General features: G+C 38.1%; 1 protein-coding gene across 1 annotated transcript in view; it reads right to left on the bottom strand.

The window, feature by feature from the left end:
- The window catches only part of VPS50 (VPS50 subunit of EARP/GARPII complex), a 994,344-nt gene that overhangs the window by 132,083 nt on the left and 842,197 nt on the right, over positions 1-20,064 (bottom strand). Inside the window, exon 23 of the mRNA XM_053714049.1 lies at positions 13,095-13,243. Within this exon, the coding sequence (XP_053570024.1) occupies positions 13,095-13,243 (149 nt within the window). The remainder of the gene's footprint in view (positions 1-13,094; positions 13,244-20,064) is intronic.

Genomic DNA, 20,064 nt, shown 5'->3' with positions numbered 1-20,064 from the left:
CATAATCTGCCCCCTACCAGCTGAGCTGGAATGAGGGCCGCACCTTCATGTGGACTTGGGAGCTGGCTTTGGTTTTCTAAAAGGCTTGGATTTATTCCAGACTGGAGATGGTTTCCAAACTGATACCGCTCCTGAGGATGAAGGATCAGGCTTTTGTTCCTTGTTGTGACGAAAGGAAAGAAAACGATTATTAGACCTAAATTTACCTTTAGATTTTTTATCCTGTGGTAAAAAAGTTCCTTTCCCTCCAGTAACAGTTGAGATAATAGAATCCAACTGAGAACCAAATAATTTATTACCCTGGAAAGAAAGGGAAAGCAGAGTAGACTTAGAAGACATATCAGCATTCCAAGTTTTAAGCCATAAAGCTCTTCTAGCTAAAATAGCTAGAGACATATACCTGACATCAACTCTAATGATATCAAAGATGGCATCACAAATAAAATTATTAGCATGTTGTAGAAGAATAATAATGCTATGAGAATTATGATCTGTTACTTGTTGCGCTAAAGCTTCTAACCAAAAAGTTGAAGCTGCAGCAACATCCGCTAAAGATATAGCAGGTCTAAGAAGATTACCTGAACACAAGTAAGCTTTTCTTAGAAAGGATTCAATTTTCCTATCTAAAGGATCCTTAAAGGAAGTACCATCTGCCGTAGGAATAGTAGTACGCTTAGCAAGAGTAGAGACAGCCCCATCAACCTTAGGGATTTTGTCCCAAAATTCTAATCTGTCAGATGGCACAGGATATAATTGCTTAAAACGTTTAGAAGGAGTAAAAGAATTACCCAAATTATTCCATTCCCTGGAAATTACTTCAGAAATAGCACCAGGGACAGGAAAAACTTCTGGAATAACTACAGGAGATTTAAAAACCGTATCTAAACGTTTAGATTTAGTATCAAGAGGACTAGAATCCTCAATTTCTAATGCAATTAGGACTTCTTTAAGTAAAGAACGAATAAATTCCATTTTAAATAAATATGAAGATTTATCAGCATCAACCTCTGAGACAGAATCCTCTGAATCAGAAGAACCAATATCAGTATCAGAATGATGATGTTCATTTAAAAATTCATCTGAAAAATGAGAAGTTTTAAAAGACTTTTTACGTTTACTAGAAGGAGGAATAACAGACATAGCCTTCTTAATGGATTTAGAAACAAAATCTCTTATGTTATCAGGAACACTCTGGGTATTAGATGTTGACGGAACAGATACCAAAAGTTTACAGCAGATACACTTAGCTTTGGTAGCTCCAGCACCAGGCAGGGATTTTCCAGAAGTATCTTCTGACTCAGCTTCAACGTGGGACATCTTGCAATATGTAATAGAAAAAACAACATATAAAGGAAAATTGATCAAATTCCTTAAATGACAGTTTCAGGAATGGGAAAAAAATGCCAGTGAACAAGCTTCTAGCAACCAGAAGCACAAAATAATGAGACTTAAATAATGTGGAGACAATAGTGACGCCCATATTTTTTTAAAATGACGCCACATCCGGAACGCCGACACCTTTGGCGCAAAAAAACGTAAAAAATGACGCAACTTCAGGCGACACGTATGACGCCGGAAACAGAAAAATATTTTTGCGCCAAAAAAGTCCGCGCCAAGAATGACGCAATAAAATGAAGCATTTTCAGCCCCCCGCGAGCCTAACAGCCCACAGGGAAAAGTCAAATTTTTAAGGTAAGAAAAAATGATTTATTCATATGCATTATCCCAAATATGAAATTGACTGTCTGAAATAAGGAACGTTGAACATCCTGAGTCAAGGCAAATAAATGTTTGAATACATATATTTAGAACTTTATATAAAAGTGCCCAACCATAGCTTAGAGTGTCACAGAAAATAAGACTTACTTACCCCAGGACACTCATCTACATGTAGTAGAAAGCCAAACCAGTACTGAAACGAGAATCAGTAGAGGAAATGGTATATATAAGAGTATATCGTTGATCTGAAAAGGGAGGTAAGAGATGAATCTCTACGACCGATAACAGAGAACCTATGAAATAGACCCCGTAGAAGGAGATCACTGCATTCAAATAGGCAATACTCTCCTCACATCCCTCTGACATTCACTGCACGCTGAGAGGAAAAACGGGCTCCAACCTGCTGCGGAGCGCATATCAACGTAGAATCTAGCACAAACTTACTTCACCACCTCCATAGGAGGCAAAGTTTGTAAAACTGATTTGTGGGTGTGGTGAGGGGTGTATTTATAGGCATTTTGAGGTTTGGGAAACTTTGCCCCTCCTGGTAGGAATGTATATCCCATACGTCACTAGCTCATGGACTCTTGCTAATTACATGAAAGAAATTGCATGCTCTATCTGAATCATTAAAGAAAAAAATTGGGTTTAGTGTCCCTTTAAGTAACTTTTCCCCTCTGGACTAGTAATTTTTAATCCTGACTAGATAACAATATTTTTTATTTTTCCAATAAATCCAAATAATCCTAAAAAAGCACTATACTCCCATGAGCCAAAATCACAAGAAAAGGATATATACAGTAACCAATTAATCAGGAATAAGCTTCAGTTCTTTAATATGTTAAATAATCCCCATCTCATGTAATTCAAATATAGGTATTATATATTATGCGAGTTTCATAGAAAGAGAATTAAATTAATGTGATAATTTTTAATTGTAGATCATTTTTTAAATTTCTCTTTAGGTATATTTAAAATGAAAATAAAAAATAAAAATCATTTTTACCAATTCCCCATTTCTAAATTTTCATAATAGATGACTTCTAATTTATAACCTATATGGCTTTATACAGTCTTTAGTTGCAAGTATTATTCTATTGCTACGCCATAGGTGAGAGCAAAACATATAAGAATAGTAATTGGTTCTTGAAAGAACAGTGTATAGATTGCCCAAAAACAATATAGTAGTCTGTTTATGTATAACATAATTAAATACTTTATTATGAGTTTACGATAAACAATATAGTTTTACCCCGATCGTGCAGTGTGCAACACCATTTCACTACAACAGAATACAAAATCAAACAGCTTGGAGCTAGATGTTCAACCGCACTTGAAAAAGATTGGAGCTAGAGAAGATCCAGAGTTGGTAAGCAAAGCTAAGGATAACGCAGGCTAAACCACTATCTATAGTAAGGCGCATTGAGCGCTGTAAGGATCGAATAGCCCAACAGGAAAGAGCGGTGGAAGCTGAGACAGAAAGATTTTGAAAGGCGACAAGGAACAGCTTTTACCGGTAATTGCCAGAAAAGGTATTCTCATAAATTAGACTTTGATATTAAGTGTCTAAGTGTCGGTCAAGAACCTAAAGAAAGTTTGCTGGAATTAACTCTCTATTTTTACCTCTGGTCAGAGATGAACTTTTTTATGTATTTAACTTGATGCATTTTATTTGAGAAGTTTTATTAATCAAATTAATAATTGATCAATTTTAATGTGTTACTTTTACTAGTTGATTATTTGTCAGTGTATACATTCTATAATACTATCAGCTAATTATCTGCTTAATATAACTATTTGTTTAATTAAAAACCTGCTCATTTAGTATGCTCCTTCAGTATTATAATACATCAGTGTTTGGTATAAGATTGATATAACAAGAGAGATTTATTACCATAATCCTTTTTTGGGTAAATCTCTTTAGAATAAGAGTGGTTTGTCAAATTAGTTTATATTTAATAAATACTACCAGCAATTCTCTGAAACTTTAAGACTGTATATCCCTTTTATTGGGTTATAGAGGTGCACCTCTGACAAACACTGTACTTTGAGAGGAATTGGGCTTCAAAATGCTGATAAGCGCTGATCATAGAAGAAAAATCAATCACAAACTTACTTCACCACCTGACCTCCATAGGGAGGCAACGTTTGTAAAACTGAATTGTGGGTGTGGTGAGGGGTGTATTTATAGGCATTTTGAGGTTTGGGAAACTTTGCCCCTCCTGGTAGGAATGTATATCATATACGTCACTAGTTTATGGACTCTTGCCAATTACATGAAAGAAATATATTTGATATTCTTCTCGTATTATCTGACCCCTGTCATCCAGGGATAAAACTCACCTGGTCACAGTGAATGATCTTTGGGAGGACCATATTGAACCGATTTGCTTAAAATTGTGGTTTCCAAATAATCTTTAGGAAACTGACCAGTCTCAAAAGTCAAATTAAAGTACAAATCACAGGGACAACTTTCTATAAAACATGGCTGTATAAGTGTTTGGTAACTTAAAGGCATATGAAACCCAAAATGTTTCTTTCGTGGATCTTATAGAACATGTGATTTTAAGCAACTTTATAATTTACTTCTATTATCAATTTTTTTTTTTTCTTGGTATTCTTTTGTTGAAAAGCAGGTGTATAAAGCTTAGGAGGCTGCCCATTTCAGGAGCCCTAAATGGCAGCAGTTTAGCAAGCATACAAATTTGATAATAGAAGCAGAAACTTTTTTTAAATGGTATGCTCTGTCTAAATCACAAAATAATAATACAATTAAAAGTATTAACCCTAACTTACAAAGCATTTAACAGTCTAACTCCCAACTACATTTCCTCTCTCATCTCCAAATATTCCCCATTCCGTCCTCTTCAATCAACCTCTGACCTACGTCTCTCTACTCCTGTTATCTCTACATCCCAATCACATCTCCAAAACTTCTCACATGCTGCTCCTGTCCTCTGGAACTCTCAACCCGGCTCCATAAGACTGTCTCCAACCTTGTATAGCTTCAGACGCTCCTTAAAACATACCTATTCAGAGAGGCTTACCATCTCTCATCCTAACCAAAATAATTCTCTAACTGCCTGACTCACTGCTGTGACTACAATCCATGTGACAAGCTACCCCAAACCTTATGTCTCTGCACCCTCAAGCTGTAGAATTTGAGCTCTCCAGAGCAGGGCCCTCTTTCTCTTGTACTAGCTTTGTTTAGTTTGGTTATGTTTTGTATTTTATCACAAATCCTTGTCATTGTATACCCTTATCTTTCTACCCAGCTTTACATAATTTTGTGGCTCTATACAAATACATTATATTAATAATAATAATAATAAAGGATTGAATGTCAGGCAAACAAGTCAATTTCCTATGTAACAAAACAGGCAAAACTGAAATTTGACCCTTTAAAGAACTAGCTGCAAGTACCTTGTCTAAAACTTCTTGCAAAAACCGGAGAATAGGATTTGCACCAAATGCCACAAATATCCATGTTTAGAACACCAATAGATATAAGCTTTCCATACCTTATGGTAAATTTTCCTAGTAACAGGCTTACAAGCCTATATTAAAGTATCACAAGTCAAAGAAACCTCCTTGTGAAAGTATTAACCGTTCAATCTCCAAGAAGTCAAATTGAGAGACTTAAGATTTTAATAAAAGAATGGCCCCTGAGACAGAAGATCTGATCACAGAGGTAGATGCCAAGGAGGATCACTGGACATCCTCACAAGAACTCCGTACCAAGTTCTGCGAGTTTATGCCGGAGCTATCAGAGTAACTGGTACACGCTCCTGCTTTAGACGTGCCACAACTCATGGAAGAAGTACAATCGAGGACACAGATATATTAGATTGTACCGCCAAGGAGCGTTTAACGCATCTACTAATTCGGCTTGAGCATCCCTCAACCTCGAGCTGTACCGTGGTAATTGTGATTTAGACTAGAAGCCATGAGATCTATTTCTGGTGTCCCCCACCTGCTTAACACACAGTTGAAAACCTCTTGATTGAGAGACCATTCTCCATTCTGATGACTCAAGTAATCCGCTTCCCAGTTGTCCTGGGATGTGAATGGCTGAAATGGCCTCTCTGTATGACCATATAAAAGTGCAGTATGCAAAATAGCTAAGCCAACCGTTCTCGTGTAAGATGTGTGTTGCTGCTCACAGTAAACCCAGAGGAAGGGGCCAGACCCAAGCTAATGCGTGCGAAAATCAGCAGCACCTCCCATCCCTATCAATATGGAAGACAACACTGCAAGACAGCTGACGTCCATTACAGCATACTCTGTGCTCCGTCTGTATCAAATGGAGCACCGAGTAACCGAGGCGGTTATAGTGAAGCGCCTAAGGATAAGTTGCACACAAATAAAGATGTGCCCATTATACATTACTCTTATTATAATCCCCTTAGATTCTATTAAGTAATGAAAAAGATGGGGGGAAAACACCAAGACTTACTAAGTCTGTACTACAAACCCATCGGTGTTGTCCCAGAACTGATGAGAATAATTACCAATTTGTAAGATGAGTTGTTGACCCTCTACTGTGACTGACAGCCTGAGAGACCCTAGGAAAACTGTACCCATACAGCTATATTAGCACTAGAGGAGGCTTGAGAACTCCCCAGCGACATCCTTGCAACGCTGCATGCAAAAACTTCACTCAGAAGAATTATATTGCACCAGCTTCAGAAATCCTGACTTTCTCTTCTGGGAACTATCCACTGAGGGTAATCTAACATGAAAATAGCTATAAAATAAAAAAAATAATAAACACCTCATACATTCCTTGCTCCTCCATAACGAGGCAAATAACTACTGGGGAAGTAAGCGGAATATATATAAAGCTCTGGTAGGGTGGATTTGTCTCCTCCTGGAGGAAACTCTAATTATTGAATGCAAAATTGATTTAAGGAAAAAAAAAAGATTGGAGATTGTAGACATGTTGTCATGCCGTGCCGCTCTAGCCGTTGCTAGGAGCGCTCCGTCTCCTTCTCTGCTCGTTGCCAGGGGCTATGTTGGGTCCAGATGTGTGCAGTGCTGAAATCATCGCTGCGCACTTCTCTCTCTCAGATGCCGGTTCCGGATTCCTGTGGCGCCAATCCTGCGCCTATGTAAGTCCCTCTATAACGATCTATCACTGCCCAAGTATAGGTGTTACTGGGTGTGATAGATCGTTACTTCAGTACTGCCTTAATGTGTTTGAACCCTGACTGTCTGACTACTCTGCCTGTTTAACCCCTAAATTGCTGGACTGATATACTGCTGCTGAACCTGCCTGTCTGACTATGCCTGCTATACCCCTGAATTGCTGGATTGATTTACTGCTACTGAACTCTGCCTGTCTGACTACTCTGCCTGTTTAATCCCTAAATTGCTGGACTGATATACTGCTGCTGATCCCTGTCTGTCTAACTACTCTGCTTATTAACCCCTGTTCTGTATTGCCTCTTTGTTGCCGAACCCTGCCTGCCTGACCATTCTAGTGGTGTGCCCTTGGGCTGCTTTACTGTTGCCGAACCCTGCCTGCCTGACCATTCTAGTGGTGTGCCCTTGGACTGTTCTGCGGTTGCCGCTGGGGACTGTCCGGCCTGTGGTGAGTGCCGCCCTCCTCATCTTACTAACTTTCTCTGCTCTAGGATATTCCCTATCATTCCGGCTCAACGCCAGGAAAACAAGACTACTGGCCGAGTGTCATGGTCCTATCTCACACATTCCACCTTAATATATACTTTGCCATATCAAGCCTATACCACCTTAACATTGTCTCCTCCTGCCTATAAAGCCTGCACTGTCTAATTACTCTTGGCTGGTTTATTATGTAAGAAATCACTTGTTTATGTGACAATTCTTTACTTATCTTTAGTACTTTAGAAGTAAAACTGTGGTAATATGTTAATGTAACAAACTGGGAAATATGCTTGCTAGTAAGGAAGCATATAATCCTAATCTGTATTTATATTGCCTCAATAAGCTTCCAATATCAGAGAGTAATGAATACAGGAATGCTCCTGTCTTGAGAAATATATATCCTTTGTTCTGCCTCTGAAGCATTCCTGTATTCATTACTCTCTGATATTGGAAGCTTATTGAGGCAATATAAATACAGATTAGGATTATATGCTTCCTTACTAGCAAGCATATTTCCCAGTTTGTTACATTAACATATTACCACAGTTTTACTTCTAAAGTACTAAAGATAAGTAAAGAATTGTCACATAAACAAGTGATTTCTTACATAAATAAACCAGCCCTAAAAAAAAAAAAAAAACTTTTTTTTTTTGTAACTATGGAGCCATCAGATGTGGCCCCCCAGCTACATAATTTAAACCAGCGCCTGGACAACTTAACTCAGGCATTTAGAGATATACAGGTGGAAAACCAAAGTCTCAAAGCCTGTTTTAGAGAAGTGTTGGCCAATAGGAATGCTGGAAATGACCACCAGGCTGAGCCCCAGGTTTCCTACCCTGAGAAATTTACTGGTGATAGATCCACTTTTCGCCAGTTCAGAAACGCCTGCCTGTTGTTATTCGATTTAAAACCGAGAACTTATCCTACAGACAGATCCAAAGTATTAACTGTTCTCTCATACCTGCGAGGGGAACCTCGGGCCTGGGCTGACTCATTTTATGAGTCCCAGGACCCAATTCTGAATTCTTTTGATGCCTTCTTAAAGGCTTTATCTAACCTTTATGATGATCCTTATCGTGAGATTACTGCTGAGACTAAACTCAGAGGACTCAAACAGTTAAAAGCTCCAGTAGAGGAGTATATTACTCGTTTCAAGATTTGGGCCAGAGATTCGCTCTGGAATGAGGTCTCTCTCAAGAATCAGTATCGAATGGGGTTGTCAGAGGAAGTAAAGGACGAACTCTCCAGAACTGGCATACCAGATCGCCTAGAGGATTTCTATACTTTAACTACTACTATAGATCGCAGGCTCCGAGAGCGAAGGCAGGAAAAAGGTAGTTCTAGCCACCCTACACGCCGCTTGCTCCCGACTCCGCCTACTGCTACTGCTCCCCCTGACCAGCCTATGGACATTAGTTTTCTGAGAGGACCTCTCACTATGCAAGAAAAGACCAGACGCCGTAATCTCAATCAATTAAGGATTGTCCCCTGCTTCTGAAGCAAAAGCTAGGTAAGACAAAATCAAATAGTAACTGTCTTCACACAAAGTCAGCTACATCAACTTACTTTACCTTACCTTTACAATTACAGTGGGATCAGCACAGGATCAGCAGTAACGCCATCGTTGATACAGGCGCTTGTACCAATTTCATTGATGTTCGTTTGGTTCATTCTAATAAAATTCCTTTTCAGTTAAAAAGCATTCCACTGCCTCTCAAAGTCATTGACGGGTCACATTTAGCTTCTGGTCCGGTGTCACATCAAACTGTCCCTCTGTTAGTCACAACTCCCTCTGGTCACACTGAAACAATTACTTTCGATATCATATCCTCTCCTATTTACCCTATTGTACTGGGAATCTCTTGGCTTTGTTTACACCAACCCACTCTGCATTGGTCCACTCTTTCTCTCTCCTTCCCCTTCTCTTACTGTTCTAACACTTGCTTCCCTAGGAAACATATTTTGATCACATCCACTCCTGTCATACCAGTTGAATATTCTGATTTTTCAAACGTTTTCGATAAAAAAGAGGCAGAGGTATTGCCTCCCCATAGGGCCTACGATTGCCCCATAGATCTGCTGCCTGGTGCAACCATACCTCATGGTCATATTTATCCCCTCTCAAGACCTGAGTTACAACACCTTAAAACTTATATTACTGAGAATTTAAAAAAAGGGTTCATCCGTCCCTCCACCTCACCTGCAGCAGCAGCTATGTTTTTTGTAAAGAACAAGGATGGGTCTTTACGCCCGATAATAGATTATCGTGAGCTGAACAAAATAACAATAAAAAACAGATACCCACTACCTCTCATCCCAGAACTGATTGAGAGGTTACGTGGCGCCACAGTGTTCACTAAACTAGATCTGAGGGGTGCCTATAACCTTGTCAGAATAAGAGCCGGGGACGAGTGGCTGACCGCATTTAGGACTAGGTATGGTCTCTATGAGTATACGGTTATGCCATTCGGTCTGTGCAATGCCCCGGCGACATTTCAGAACTTCATTAACGATATTTTTAGAGATGTCCTTGACACATTTTTGGTTGTCTACTTAGACGACATTCTTATTTACTCACCCTCTTTGACAGAACATATACAACATGTCAGGCTTGTGTTGTCTAGACTACAAACACATAGACTCTATGTTAAATTAGAAAAATGTTTGTTTCACGTCACAGAGGTGTCTTTCTTGGGTTATCACATCAGTAAGGGTCAGATAAAGATGGAGGATAACAAAATTTCAGCCATATCATCATGGCCTATACCCTCTTCTGTGAAAGAAGTTCAAAGGTTCTTGGGCTTCGCAAATTTTTATAGACGCTTTATTCAAAACTTTGCTGCCATCACAAAACCCCTGACAAATCTGACTAAGGGAAAGACTCCATTTTGTTGGACACCTGAGGCCCAAACCGCCTTTGACCAATTGAAGCATCTCTTTACCACCTCTCCGATACTCCATCTACCAAACACAAAGTGTCAATTCGTATTAGAGGTTGACGCATCAGAATATGCCATTGGCTCCGTGTTATCCCAGAGATCCACTCCTAAGGACTCATTACATCCTGTGTCTTATTTCTCTAGGCTCCTGACACCAGCTGAGCTGAATTATCCAGTTGGTGAAAAGGAGTTGTTGGCTATTAAGTCATCCTTTGACCAATGGAGGCATTTATTGGAGGGTACGGAGCAACCTATAGTGATATTTACTGATCATAAGAATCTACAGTATCTCCAGACAAACAGAACCCTCTCTGCAAGACAGCTCCGCTGGAGCCTCTACTTCTCTCGTTTCTCCTTCCACATCGCCTACCGTCCTGGCATACGGAATGGAAAGGCAGATGCTTTATCTAGAAGGGATAAAAAGCCTGAGTCTACTCAATTTCCATCCACCATCATTCCAAAATCTTCTTTTGTAGGTCTTCTATCAAATGATCTCACAGATCTAAAAACACATCAACAACAAGACATTACTAAGACCGCTTACACGCTTACCCCTGATAATGCTGGAATCCTCTACAAGGATTCAAGGCTATATGTTCCACCCTCGCTGCGAGATCAGGCAGTGTCCATTGCCCACGATTCATTATTAGCAGGTCATATGGGAATACACAAGACACTTGACCTTCTACAGAGGTATTTTTGGTGGCCTTCTATGAGAACCACTGTTAAAGAATACATCAAACTCTGCGTTACCTGTCAAACCTGTAAGCCCTCACACCAACCACCTCTGGGTTTACTACAGAACCTCCCTATTCCCGAATTTCCGTGGACTTCTGTCTCCATGGACTTTATAGTTGATTTGCCTAAATCTGAAGGTTACACCGTCATTTTTGTTGTTGTGGATCTCATGTCAAAGATGGCACATTTCATTCCAACCGAAACTCTACCCACTGCACAAAAATCAGCTCAGTTATTTCTTAGAGAGATTATTCGTTTACATGGAATACCCACTACAGTACTCAGCGACAGAGGCTCACAATTCACCTCAAAATTTTGGAGACATCTTTGTACCTCACTAGACATACATCAGTGTTTGACCACATCGTACCACCCACAGACCAATGGACAGTGTGAGAGAACCAACCAGTGGCTCGAGCAATTTTTACGTTGCTACTGTTCCAACAAACAAGAATCTTGGGCCACGTACCTCCCACATGCTGAGTTTGCATATAATAATACCACCAATACTTCTACGGGGTTTTCTCCCTTTTATATCAATTCAGGCTACCATCCCCGATTTCATCCATTGCCTATGACACACTCACCTTGTCCTCAGGTGAATGATCTCGTCAATTCCATCAAGCAGACTTACGTCACCATACAGGATAACATCAAGCAAGCACAGGCCACCCAAAAGAGGTTCTATGACCTACGCCATCGCCCTCATCCTACCTACGCTGTAGGACAAAAAGTCTGGTTATCGGCAAAGAATCTGAGGATTCCAACTCCTTGCAAGAAGTTTAACAAACTTTTTGTTGGTCCTTTTTCTATCATTGCTCTTCCAAACCCGGTTACGGTGACTCTACAGCTTCCTCCCACTTACCGCATTCACCCGACATTTCATGTGTCCCTCATCAAACCTTGCTGCTCTTCTACCCCTCTATCAGCCACTTCCCTGGGTTCTCCTACCCCGGATCCTGAGTACGAAGTCCAGGCCATTCTGGACTCTAGACGTTGGCATGGTGAACTGCAGTATCTGGTTCATTGGTCCGGGTACGACTCTTCGGAGGACTCTTGGGAACCAGCTTCAAATCTCTCTGCAGATAGGTTGGTCTCTTTGTTTCATCGGAGGCATCCGGATCGTCCTTCTCCCTGAAACCTCTTTGATGTTTCCTTGGGGGGGGAGTATGTCATGGTCCTATCTCACACATTCCACCTTAATATATATTTTGCCATATCAAGCCTATACCACCTTAACATTGTCTCCTCCTGCCTATAAAGCCTGCACTGTCTAATTACTCTTGGCTGGTTTATTATGTAAGAAATCACTTGTTTATGTGACAATTCTTTACTTATCTTTAGTACTTTAGAAGTAAAACTGTGGTAATATGTTAATGTAACAAACTGGGAAATATGCTTGCTAGTAAGGAAGCATATAATCCTAATCTGTATTTATATTGCCTCAATAAGCTTCCAATATCAGAGAGTAATGAATACAGGAATGCTCCTGTCTTGAGAAATATATATCCTTTGTTCTGCCTCTGAAGCATTCCTGTATTCATTACTCTCTGATATTGGAAGCTTATTGAGGCAATATAAATACAGATTAGGATTATATGCTTCCTTACTAGCAAGCATATTTCCCAGTTTGTTACATTAACATATTACCACAGTTTTACTTCTAAAGTACTAAAGATAAGTAAAGAATTGTCACATAAACAAGTGATTTCTTACACCGAGTTCGGTCTGATAGAGGAGTATCCCACGAGCATAACACATGTGCTCAGCTTTGCATCTCAAACAATATCTTATCAGAATAGTGTATGGGTTAAAATTTCACATTGCATCCTCAATCTATAATACTGACTGGTTAGACTGATAAATAATTCAGTATTATCCCAAAGAGAAAATAGTTGCAGGAAATTTTATTAAATATTAGATCTTTTTCCCAGATCTTGAAATTCAGAAGATGCCTTACAATTCAACTTACTCCACTAGTTACCGTATATAATTGCTTATACTGTCCTATATTGAGTAAAAGAGACATATATTGTCAATAAACAATAATATAAAAAAGTTAAATCTTACAAAGACTCTGTTGCCACAACTCTCTCTGCAAGGCCATAGAGAGTTCCACTAGCAGTTAGCACCACCATGTGACTGAGGTGTGGGCTTGGAACTTTTTCTTTCCTATCCTCTGAAGAAATCTGGGATCCAACATTTTCCCCGGAGACTTCCTAAAAAAAAATAAAAAAATAATAGTATTATTATGGTGCAGCTTTGTATGGAGAGATCTGGCATCTGGTGCTGCTGAGAGGAAAACATTGAGCACATACTGAAAGAGGGAGGAAACCTTCTACCATACCAAGGCGGTATTGAAGCGGAGACCAGAATTGCGGCATATGGGACGGACTTTCTTAAAGGGTCGTCACACTTACCTCATACGATTGAGGTTGTTTTTAGTAAGTGGGCATTTTTTATTCATGTATGGATATCTCATGAAAAGATTCTACGTTTAATACATGGTGACTTTATTCTACATTTGACTCAAATTGGATTTTCTGTTTATTTATTTATTCATTAACTCCGCGGATTTGAGAAAGAAAAAACAATTGGGAAAAATATTTTGAAACAGACTGTAATTTGATTGATCTGTATAGGACATTTGTGTGTGCTTTTTGTTTCCTTTACTCTAGGATATTTTTTGTTAAGATTCAGACAGCAAAGTGTGATCTGTCATCTTTTTCTCTTTTGTCCTATATTTAATCTTCTGAATAGTGCGCCTTGATACCACTCTTTTCACACATTTTTTCTTTTTACTGGATATAGGACACTGTTAGGTGGGGACCTGACTACTGTCTCTTCTCCAGGTATTAGGCTGCCGGTTCATACACTTACCATCTAGATTATCTATCTTGGGGTTACACACTTAGAGATGATTTGTTCTGTTCTCTTTTTACCAATATATAAATATATATATATATATATATATATATATATATATATATATATATATATATATATATATAAGACAGTAACAACAGTGTCAATATAGTATACAGGGAATCAAGGAGAATGGCACACCTGTTTATAGGGCATGAAGTAAGATTTGCCAAATCTTTTCAATCCAAGTAATCATACATCCAAGCACTTTAGCCACCAGAAGAAATCTTTGTTTAAGATACCTTTATTCTCATTTAGTTGGGTCCAAAAGTTTACAGGAACAATGTTTAGAACCTACAATAGGCTCTTAGTCATGTACACGACGTGTACATGATTAAGAGCCTATTGTAGGTTCAAAACGTTGTTCCTGTAAACTTTTTTGACCCAACTAAATGAGAATAAAGGTCTCTTAAACAAAGATTTCTTCTGGTGGCTAAAGTGCTTGGATGTATCAATATAGTATACAGTCAGGTTGTAAAAAGTAGCATGTAAGCTTAAATTACTAGCATAAAAATACATTTGGAAAAAGCCTAGCTAGTTTATAGTGCTTGTTCAATCAGTCCGACAACACATTATTTTAGTAAATATAAACATAAGTAAACACATATTTCAATACTATGAATACATCGGTAAAACCAATTATTCAGCAGCAGTTAAATACAATTTAATGTTGTAGGTCATCTTTTACTTTAAGCTATTTTCTTGCAGTATATTCCTTCAAGGACCATGATATTTTACTCATTATACTCTTAACAGCCATTAGGCTAAAAGGAGAAAAATGAAGGACATGAACACAGTACAACTTATATATTTCATATTTGTGTATATAATACAGCACTTTTATTAAACAGGATATTTTTGTGGAAAAACAAAACAATTTTCCATTAAAGTGAATGTAAATTTGATGCTAAAGTGCCCGGTTTTTAAAAATTCGATTAAAAACAAGGGCACTTTAATTCATCAAAATTTACATTTCACTCGTGTTGTGAAAAAAATTTACCTTTTAATCTTGACAGCAGATCCAGTTTCCTCCAGTCGTCGCAAAGCCTCTTCCTGGGTCTAAAATGAGGATTCCGGCTTCCTCCAATCACGGCATTGAATCAGACACTGATTCCCCCGGGGGGAAGCCGTGATTGGAGGATGACAAATCCATCATTTCTGAGATCAGAAATGGCTTGCGACAACCGGAGGAAGCTGGAGCAGCTGTCTAGATTAAAAGGTAAGTTTTTTTCACAACAGGAGTGAAATGTAAATTTTGATTAATTAAAGTGCCATTGTTTTTAATCAATTTTTTTTAAAAAACAGGCACTTTAGCATCAAAATTTACATTCACTTTAACTGAAGATGTATCATTTATCTTATAGTCCAAAGAAGGCCACCTTACCAGCCACCCCACTTAAGTAACGGCCTAGAAAAATACTAGAAAACAGCGATTCTCCCCCTTATAAAATGTAGCCTCTCATATAACTGCAAATGAGTTCAACTCAGAAAAAAACTCTACAGAGTAAAAATTTTCAAATTTGCATTTTATTTGCTGGAATCCAAACAAAAAAAATCTGTCATTATTTGCTTTATTACCTATGATGACCCAACTAATAATGGTGAGAGACGGTGGAAATGCTAAAATTGGGGTGTTCTAGCAAGAAATATGAAAAGGGAGCATACGTATATAGACGCATAAAATCCTGTATGGAAGATAATTTTCTTGGTGTAAACATTTACAATCTTGATGCATATTCCATCACACTTATACATTGTATTATTGCAGTATAATGCTCAGTAATGAGCATCTGTATAGCAATTCAGACAAACACATCTTCACATACAATAAAGAGAAGTGAAGCAAGCTTGTCCTAATGGGCAGATGATCACAAGTGAACTCATGGCAATTAAATTATATCTGGTCCACACACACAATATAACTAATACTACTATTTTCTATTGTGTGTGGGGATGTTGAACTAACATTGAAGTATAGGCCATAGCATTTGACATTTGAACTACTTCTAAAGGTTCTTTACAAATGAACACCAAGATTACAAGTTGTGCGGTAATCCCGTTGCGTACATACCGCACAAAATGGGGCCATACCGCTATTTCCATAGCACCGGCATTACAAATCACCATAAAACATTCTTTTTGTTGTGCGGTATGCCACAAAATCCAAGTTTCGACTTGGCTTGCTCGTGCACTTATTTCCCTATAGAGATAAAAAAAAAAAAATGTAGGGAAAAAACACGTGATCCCTACCGCATTTTCTCATTTCCCATTGAAGTCTATAGAGAAAAGAAAGTTTTACCAAAACCCTAACATAAAAATATTTTTTTTATTTTTTAAAAGAGCTGATATCTTTCGGGCAATGCCCTACAAAAGGCCCTTTTAAGGACTATTGGTAGTTTGTTAGATTAGGGGGGTTATTTTGGGATGGCTTTGTTTTTAAGAGGGTATTAGATTTGGAATAACTTTTTTATTTCTGATAATTTCGTTTGTTATTTTCTGTAATGGTACCTTTTTTATTTTTTGTAATCTTAGCTATTTTTTTTATTTTTGTAACGTTAGTTTTTTTCAGTAATGTTAGATTTGTTTATTTTGTGTAATTTGAGATTTTTTATATTTTCTGTAATGTTATTTTAATTTAAGGTAGTTAGTATAGTGTAACTTTAATTTAAAGTTAGGGGGTGTTATGTTTAGGGTTAGTAGATTTCAATTAGGTAGTCACGATGTGTGGGGGTGGCTGTTTAGGGGTTAACAGGTTTATTTTAGTAGTCACAATGTGGGGGACAGTGGTTTAGGGGTTAATAGATTTATTTTAGTAGTCCAGATGTGGGGGGATGACAGTTTAGGGGTTAATTGGTTTATTTTTATTAGTTACGATGTGGGGGCGGCGGTTTAGGTGTTAATAGGTTTCTTTTAATAGTCACGATGGGGGGGGGGGCGGCAGTTTAGGGGTTAATAGCTTTATTTAGTAGTAAAGATGCGGGGGGATGTGGGATTAGGGGTTAATAGTGTAGTTTTTAGGTGTTAGTGTACTTTGTAACATATTTTTTATGGGTTTTGTGAAACTTTTTTGTTTCACAAAAACCATAACTACAGGTCTTTGAATGCGGAATGGATCGTTGCGGTATAAGCCATACCGTGCGACTTGTAATTACGAGTAGCTGACCATTCTGCACTCAAAGGCCATTTTTTAAGCGGTAAAGCCATACTGCACAACTTGTAATCTTGGTCAAAATTAGCTAATAAAAAAAACTAGCATTAAATTGCTGACTGGTTTATTCCAATTCTGAACCAATCACAAAATTTAAAGTTAATGTTTTTTGGCTAAGTTAATTTGTAAAGAACCTTTACAAAAGAAACAAATGTTATTACAGCTCACTGATTGGTTTGTATATTCCCCTTCCACAAGTACAGCACTTCAATTTTAACAGGGTGATCGGACTTCAGTGTCTGAGTAATACTTCCATGCGTGATTTCAAAGACGTGTTAGAGTTTTTGTTCTTTTTCTTGTGAGATAACATTTCTACTATTTTTAATTTCAGCCTAATAAAAAAATAATTTGAACAAATTCACAAAGATCAAAGCATCTAGAAATACATTATAGCACTCACACACCTGCTACCTTACTTATTTTCAATCCTATTCTCTACATTATTATTAGGTGGCCAAGCAACGTAGTTGCTGGACAACCTATTATTATTGTCAGGATTATTATTATTATTATTATTTCGCTGCCTTTTCTATTGCCCATAACTCTTGAACTGTTAAAGCAAAACTCTTGAAATTAAGTATGCTGGTACAGCCTATTACTCTGCTACATCTCATGCAACATTGAACTCATAGGTTAGGCAGCCATATTGCTTTTTTACGACAAATTTCGAGAAATGCTTAAAAATGAAGCTCTAGAACTGCTTATGTTACAACTTTGAAACTTGCTGTGCTCAGTGCTAGTATGAACTAGCCATTGCTCAACAGAAGTGCCTTGGTCACATGATGTAGCAGCCATCTTGCATTTTGCGAAAATCTTGAAACAACTTCTTCTCTTAAACCGCTTAGTGCAATAAAGCGCAATTTTGCACATATGCTCCTTGCAAGGTCCTCTACCAAGTTTGTTCAAACTGAGATTTTTCCATAATCAACATGGCTGCCGTGAGACATTAACCTTTTTATCAACATTTAATTGCGTAAATTTGCACTTTATGCATTAGTTTTACAATATTTAACAATAATGCAGGGTAATAGACACATGATTACACAGTCATAACCCTCAAAGACAATATTGCAGACAAAATTCGCACTGCGCAGTCGCCTTTGTGAAATAAAACAATGGAAATTTTCATGAAATTTCTGCAAATTGTAGTCTCTTTTGGAGCTTGATGGTGGAGCCGGCGTAGAGTGCGTTGCTGTAGTCCAGTCGGCTGCTGACGAGGGAGTGGGCGACAGTCTTCCTGGTCTCGGTTGGGATCCATTTGAAGATCTTTCACAGCAGATGGCCTTTTGGCCTGTCTAGATTTGTTAATGAACTACACAATGAGTTATTTTCTCTATATTTTGTTCGTAGTAGTGGATTTTAAACTCACTTTTTGCCTCCCCCTAATTTTAAATGTTGTTGTATATATATATATTTTTTTTTTAATTTAAAAACAGGTTTTTGTTTTGTTTTTTGCTATGTGAAGAACATAGGAATTTAACGGACCAATAAATACAGTAAATTTCCATAATAAACAAATACATGATAAAAAGACAATGCAATTGCAGGGGGAAACCACTAGAATATGGGGTTCATCAAACACTCATAAGCCTCCCTACATCATACTAATCCCCCACTCTCTTCCTCCTCATCCCCCCTCCCGGCACTAGGACTCTTCTAATCCTTAACTTCTAGGAACGGCACATCAAACTGTTTTATTACGTATCATCAATTGTTCTAGCTCTCGTTCACATTACATAGATATGTTATTAACCTGCAGAATAATGTGAAATTAAGTTGTACTTTGTGAAGACATAGGGGCCGAATAGTCTGGCGGACATGATACGCAGTAGCGTATCATGTCCGCCAAACATCGCTGAATGCCGACAGCATACTCTGTTGGCATTTAACATTGCACAAGCAGTTCTGGTGAACTGCTTGTGCAATGCCGCCCCCTGCAGATTTGTGGCCGCTAGCAAGGGGTGTCAATCAGCTTGATCGTATGAGATTGGGCGGATTTATATCCGCAGCCTTAGAGCAGGCGGACCAGGCGTATCATAACTGCTGTTTCCGACGACAGGGCATCAGGGGCCATTCGGCCCTTGATAAATCGGCCCCATAGAGTGCAACTGATGGACTTACCTCTTATAAATTGTACTCTGCGTATCAGAAGAATAGTAACTAAAATCATCAGATAGTGAGCAATGTTTGTCCCCTTAGTCCCCCCCAGTTTTTCCCTGTTTTACCTTCTACCTCTCTCCCTGAACCTCCCACCCCCCCTTCTTTTCTTTTCCCAACAACTTTATCTGATATCTCAGTCCAATGACACTAACATTATAAGTTAAATAAGTTATAAAAGCAAGTTATAAAAATAATAAAGAAAAAAAAAGACAATGCAATAATAGCACTTAGGCTGAACTTCAAATGAGTAGATTTTTTTCCACTCTTCCTGTATCATGAAAATTATTAGTAGGAGTTGGTTATTCAAAAAGTGTGAATGGAAGTAAATTGGAAAGTTGTTTAAAATTGCATATTCTATCTGATTTATGAAAGTTTAATTTTGACTTTAGTGTTCCTTTAAAGTATTTCTACTCAAAACACGCTTTCACTGGGAAGGGCTCAAACGTGCGTGTCTATATACTATATAAGCCTTAATCCATCTCCTTTTTAACAATTTAAAAAACATTTTTATTAATATTTAAATTATATATATTTTTTTAATTAAAAAACATAATTTATGTAAGAACTTACCTGATAAATTCATTTCTTTCATATTAGCAAGAGTCCATGAGCTAGTGACGTATGGGATATACATTCCTACCAGGAGGGGCAAAGTTTCCCAAACCTTAAAATGCCTATAAATACACCCCTCACCACACCCACAATTCAGTTTAACGAATAGCCAAGAAGTAGGGTGATAAGAAAGGA

Source organism: Bombina bombina, chromosome 5 (assembly GCF_027579735.1).
Source record: "Bombina bombina isolate aBomBom1 chromosome 5, aBomBom1.pri, whole genome shotgun sequence".
NCBI lineage: Eukaryota > Metazoa > Chordata > Amphibia > Anura > Bombinatoridae > Bombina > Bombina bombina.
Note: the sequence above shows the minus strand (reverse complement) of the source record. Positions and strands in the feature narration are given on the sequence as shown.